The 6322-nt window shown below is 35.1% G+C and overlaps 1 protein-coding gene across 1 annotated transcript; it reads right to left on the bottom strand.

Annotated features, from left to right (window-relative positions):
* Positions 1-715: 715 nt before the first annotated feature.
* On the bottom strand, positions 716-4040 carry LOC120265947 (CO(2)-response secreted protease-like). Its single transcript, XM_039273898.1, has 11 exons — positions 3881-4040; positions 3721-3800; positions 3543-3640; positions 3302-3454; positions 3108-3219; positions 2484-3030; positions 2316-2416; positions 2003-2245; positions 1810-1924; positions 1501-1714; positions 716-1417 (listed from the first exon to the last, which is right to left on the bottom strand). Exons 1-11 carry the CDS (start codon positions 3953-3955, stop codon positions 867-869), a joined length of 2289 nt encoding a protein of 762 aa, XP_039129832.1. The 5' UTR covers positions 3956-4040; the 3' UTR covers positions 716-866.
* Positions 4041-6322: the final 2282 nt, after the last annotated feature.

Genomic DNA, 6322 nt, shown 5'->3' with positions numbered 1-6322 from the left:
ATCCATTCGGCATGTTTGCAATGCTGTAGCTTCCCCAAACTTTCCATCTGTCTACCAGCCCTCTGAAGACAACCTCCAAAGGTGGCGCCTTGCCCAAAAACTTCCCATAAAGAGCATTTTGGAAACGCTTAGCAGTCCTTTGACGATAGTTTCACCAACACAAATGAACTCTTGAATGGTGTTCTTTAGTTTCTCCAACCTATCTCCTAGATCAGAGGAGTATCCTCTTCTCTAGTTCGCATAACTCCAACCACGTTGGCCCACGACCGACCCTTTTCGATGCCGAGATGTCCAACAAGGCCCGAGCTGGGCCCCCACCTGCTATGACAAGTGAGGGCTAAGCGAAAGACCAGATGGACGGTTCTCAAGCAAAGAGACTAGATAGGCGGTTCTCAGCGAATTGTTATTTTCTTTTGTAATGGACCTTTTTACTTGTTGTGTTGTATTTTTTTGATAAAATTATGATTTATTTACTTAAAAAAAAGTAAATATTTGACCTTTTATATATGTTGATTATTATCTTATTACAATTACAATCTTAGCATCAAAAGGAGAATTTAAAAAAAATAATCACTAAATTGATACCTCACCAACAACATGGTGGTTGAGTTGCCATTCATCCAAAGAAAAAGTCACTAAACTGACATTTTTTTTATTTTTTATTTTTAAATATAAATAAAAGATATCTCAAAAAAAAAAAAATAGAACTGTGGTATGTCCACTTCCTCACACCTTTATGAAAAAAAAAAATCAGCCACCGAGTGACCGAAATGCACGCGTAACATAAGGATTTAAACACCCATAAACAGGGTAAAAATACACAAAGCAAAAGTGAAAAGGAAAAAAAAAATCAAACAAAAATCAAACTATAAAACATTCACAGCAAAAACAGATCTAACAATGTGAGCGCCATCAGACCATATCAATGATCCAAATCCATATCCTTTCTTAGCACCCTTAACATCAAAGCTAACTTCATAGCTTGCCTTCATCCATCTCTTATTGAAAACCAGTTTCTCTGGTGAAACTCTGACAATGAACCCACTTGGTGCTTCCACAGTTACACTGTAAGTAGAGTTCCCAGGGCCAACATTGGTTACAGTTCTAGTAACACTCACTGTGTTCTTGGTACCATCAACCTTAGAAACAGAGATTGAAGGATAGTTGATATTAGAGATGAGTTCTGGCGAAGAGTTTCTTGGGCAGCTAAATTTAGTGCCTGCCATGGCACTAATGACTTGTTCTTTGTATCCATAGTAGCAAAGAAAGTATAAGTAATCCTCTGTTGTAGTTTCAAAAACTAAGCCTGGCCTCACAGAGCTTACTGGGCTTATTTCTCCGGCTCCAGTCTCGTGAAGATTAGCATTGCCTTCTGAGCTGTTTGTCAGTGGTTTTCCGAGGTTATTTGATGTTTTGGCTACACAAGAAAATAAACAGATTGATCAGTTTATATATGGAAAGAGTTTGAGAATGCATGCTTGAGCTTTATGTGTTTGTTACCGGTCGTCATTAATGCTGATCGGATAATGGAAGGAGACCATCTTCGATGTGATGATCGAATGAATGCAGCAGCACCGGCAACATGAGGGCATGCCATTGAAGTTCCTGATTTAATTGCAAAGTTTGATGGTTTTTTCCCATCTGGAACTGTTCCAATATCTTTTGATGGGATTGAAGCTGCAAGAATGCTTACTCCAGGAGCCATGACATCAGGCTGTTAAAGAAAATGTTTATCAGAAAACAAACTAGTGATACTGACTCTGATACTGTGATACACTTGTTTCACTGCTATATATACATATAACTAACCTTTAGAATGCCTTCAGTGAGCCCTCCGGGACCTCGAGCAGAGAAGTATGCAACAACTGGTGCAGGTTTATACCCAGTGACATCCACAGTTGGAAGAATGGTGGCCACTGGATTTCTGATTATCAAAAGTGGTAATTGCATTGAGCAATTAAAGATCATTGCAGAAAATATCAGTATGGTTTTATCAACTTACTTGGTAGAGTTGATGTATTTCAGTATTTGAACTCCGACCTTGTTCCCGACTTCTGAGAATGGATAACTGCCAGAGTCGAAAGCAACTCCTTTTTCCACTTCATCGATCAAAATCAGTCCTTTAGTTTGAGCATCTTGAGCTACTAATTTCTTTACTTTCCTTGTGACTGATGGGTCACTGTCCACACACACAATTATCTTTCCTGCAGTCTTTCTTGAATCTAAAGATCCGGGATAGCAATTGCTGTGATTCATCGGTGTTAGTATATGTAGGGAAAAAATAAAATTCTTTTTGTTCATAATAAAGTTGATACCTTGCTTCAGAGGCAGGTGTATCTTGTGCAGCAGCATCTCCACCAAAGACAAGTGGATAGGATGCAGAATGAGTGAGATTAGAAAAATTAATGCCAATTCCCTGAAAACAAACCATGAATTAGAAAACATATTTTAGAAATTTCACAAAATGAATGAATATTATTTACCTTTATCACATTTCCATTGCCAAGAACAATGCTAGATTGGAAAGTCCTATCTATACTGGATGCAGCAACAGTTAGTATCCAAGGAGCTGCATTGATCACAGTATAAGGATCTGGTCCATCATTTCCACCAGAACACACCACCAAAACACCTTTCTGGTTTGCATGGAACGCACCAATGGCAATGGGATCACTAAGGAAATCTGATTGGAACATTGAGCTCATGCCAATGGAAATCGATATTATATCGACACCATCACTAACTGCATCATCAATAGCCTTAAGCACAGCTGAGCTTGCGCAACCGCCTATCGAACATGCCTTGTACATTGCAAGCCTACTCGATGGAGAACCCCCTTTAGCTGCACCATGTGCAAGACCGTAGTAACTTGCATTCAAGACCATTGTACCAGCTGCTGTTGATGCCGTGTGTGTTCCATGGCCTACATCATCCCTTGGAGATCCCCGGGATGGTGTTGTGCTTGTGCCATTGGATGGTAAGTGAATTGAGCTTGGTTGGTTGCCATAGTATCTGGCTCCTATGAGCTTCCTGCATGAATTTAGTGAAATTCAGAAATAATGCAAGTAATTGTGATTTCCTTTTTTTACTATTGTTAATGGAATTACTTGTTACAGTTTGATTTCTTGAAATCAATTCCTTCCATGCAAACTCCTTTCCATTTTGAAGGGATTTCACTCATCCCTGTATCATCAAAACTTGGAGATTCTGGCCATATACCTGCAGGAAAAGATAAGAAGATGCCAACAAGTTCAAATTGAGTGATAAGGCAATCAGGCATAGTAAATGCAAAGAGAATTACCGGTATCAACCAGGCCAATAATTACATCGCTGGCAAATCTTGGCTGAAATTTCTGTGAGCCAAAGCCAAATTCTGACTCTAAGAAATCCCATGAACGTGTTGTATGAAGTTGAAGGTTTTGGTCACGGAACACTGATACAACTCCATCTTCCCCTGTTTGCAGTTATTGTTGTGGTGCTAATGAGATCTAACATTACTCCTTATGCTATTTTTAATCTTAGTAAAAAGAATGAATTCTAACCAGATAATTGAGCAGCTTCTTCTTCTGTTAGCATAGCAGAGAACCCTTTGAATGCATTGCTATAACTGTGGATTAGTGTCACTCTGTCCTTTTCCTCACTACAATATCAAAATAGTGAGAACAAACAAATTTATGTATGTTTCTCAATGACAAAAACATTCAAAGTAGTTAACATCACCTTGGAATTATGGTAGATAGCATTTGTAAATGTGATGTATCCTTCTTGTTATTGATGCTTCCCATATAGACAACATAAGGCTGATAAATACAACTTTTGCGTCAGCTCTGAAAATTTTATGCAACTCTGAAATCAGAAACATTGCTAATTGTATATATACCTCTGGAGTCTTGTTTGATGTTGCATAGAGAAATTGAGAGGTTGAAATGAGGAGGAATAGCATGAGATTAGCCATGGAATTCAATGATGAACACTAATGGTTTAATTCCTGAAGTATATAAAGGAGGAATGGATCGATGGGACCATTTGCAGGCAAGTTTCGAGATGATGTATCAAAGGAGCTCAATACATGTGGATTGATGATCACTTTTGATTGATTATATTCTCTTGCATTATATAAATTCAGATAATCTTAGCTTTTCTTCTTTATCATGATTATCATAGCTATTGTTATGTAACTTATGATGTATTATAATTAAAAGCTTATGTAGGTGGAAGAGAAAAAAAATTACACTTAGCAACTTTCCAGAGAGAAAGGGATGATCAGCAAGTACCTTTCCTTAAATATCTGAAGATATAGACATGAAATATATGTACATGTTTGTATATCTTTATGTTAGGTAGACAACCTGATAATTAAAGACAAGGAAATTTATCTTATTTTCTTGTTTTAATGATTTATCTAAGATAAATTTATACTTTTACTTTTCTAATCTGTTGTCACATTTCCAAAATATAAACAGCAACAAATGCAACAAAATGTCAAAGAAGCCAAAATTAGAACAATGACTGATTAATACATTGAATTACCAAAACACCAATTCCACAAAGACTTGGATTGCAAGTGATTCCATAAGGAGATAGATTGATAGATAACCAATCTCTGTAATACATGTGGATTCTTTGTTCTCTCATTCACTTCTTTCCTTTATTGACAACATCCTTCACTTCCTTCTCGTCGAATTATTCGCCTTTTCGAAAAGATAAAAGTATATATAGTACTCAACACATGACCATATGCTGTCTGAATTCTCTTGTACTTTGTAATCACTTCTTGTTCAATCTCATCTTCATCAATGCAACAATGATCAGATCAATATTAAAAACACAAGAAGCCAAATTGAAGCTTCACTTTATTTTTTTATTTTTTGCTTTAATTGTGTTGTCACTTGGCACTACTTTTGATCAATGAGACATGCATGATATGGAGGAGGATCATACTCCAACTTGATTCTATCCCTTGCTTAGTTCTCAAGTTGGTGATATTATTAACTTTTTAAGATGGTGCCTTGTGTCCACATCTTATATGAATAGACTGCCACATTGAACATTCTATATGAACACTTTGCACAAATATTTGTACGTTTTTTTTTTTCTCCATTCTCTTTTAAGTTTCTTCAATGGATGTCTTTTATAAGCCATGGATTGGTTCCAATTTTTCGGCTTTGATTTTTTATTAATTTTGTCTAACTACTGTTTCATAGTTCTTGATTCAATGTCTTTGACAATGTTCAATAGATTCAAATTTCAAAACCATTGCGGAGTTAATTTGACATTATATTCATGAATTGAATGTTATCCAAAACGGAGAATTTGAGGAAGGGCTTTGATTAATATTCTTCAAACTTTAAACTAAAGAAACATGCGAGAATGATGTTAGACTGGAAAAACAAGGATTTTTTTTTTCCTTTTTTTCAATCATATTTAATTGGATATATTATATATTAATTCTTAATAGAATTTTTTTATCAGTATATGTTTGGAAATAACTGTACTAATTTTTTTAAAAAGTGGATAAACCACGTTAATTAAGAAAGAAACACCAAAAGGAGCAGGCTCAAACAAAATAAACCACCAGAAATGGTTGAGAAAACAACAGACACAACGAAAGCCAAAGAGAAAGAAGGGGAAAACACCTAAAGGAAGGAAAACTCCTTTAGGGATACAAGTAAAAAAGACTAAATCTCGCCCGGGGAAGAAGGTCTCGATGACGGGGCATCCTGCACCACATCTCTGGAACTCAGGAAATCCAGACTCCTCTTTATCTTATAACTGTACTAATTTGACCCACACGCGTTATGCACGTACTTGTCCTATTATTTTAATTTATAAAAGTGTATATGATTTTTATGTTGAAATCATATATTTATATGTATATTTTAACATTATACCACAATCACTCGTTTAAAATTTAAATTAAAAGATGAGTACAAAATCATATATATAAACACAATTGTTTTTAATATAATTTGATTTAATTCCTATTAATTTGTAATGAGGCTGGGATCGATGTGGGGCAATATTAACCTATATACTTATATATGTAATTATCAAAATACATAAGCTGGTCTGCCTCTCTGCCCATTAGTGTACTTTCATTTTGTTTTAAAAACAAATATTATATATGTTGTCATTATCCATTATTGTTTTCCTTTTTTCATACACAATATACTCTAGCCAAATTGACCCGCTGGAGTATTTGATACAAATTTTAGTAAATTAAATATTTAACATACATATATATATATATATATATATATATATATATATATATATATAATAAAACTAAACTCATTGTATTCTTTAGATGAATCCATGTATA

This window comes from Dioscorea cayenensis, chromosome 7 (genome assembly GCF_009730915.1).
Source record: "Dioscorea cayenensis subsp. rotundata cultivar TDr96_F1 chromosome 7, TDr96_F1_v2_PseudoChromosome.rev07_lg8_w22 25.fasta, whole genome shotgun sequence".
NCBI classification, from domain to species: Eukaryota; Viridiplantae; Streptophyta; class Magnoliopsida; order Dioscoreales; family Dioscoreaceae; genus Dioscorea; species Dioscorea cayenensis.
The sequence above is the reverse complement of the archived record's forward strand: the minus strand, read 5'-3'. Positions and strand labels throughout refer to the sequence as shown.

Excerpts from the sequence above, each read along its gene's own strand:
- LOC120265947 (XM_039273898.1), bottom strand. The coding sequence starts at position 3,955 with ATGGCTAATCTCATGCTATTCCTCCTCATTTCAACCTCTCAATTTCTC. Across the intron at positions 3,801-3,880 it reads CATCAAACAAGACTCCAGAG|CCTTATGTTGTCTATATGGG; the intron begins GTATATATACAA and ends TGTATTTATCAG. Across the intron at positions 1,715-1,809 it reads TCACTGAAGGCATTCTAAAG|CCTGATGTCATGGCTCCTGG; the intron begins GTTAGTTATATG and ends TTTCTTTAACAG.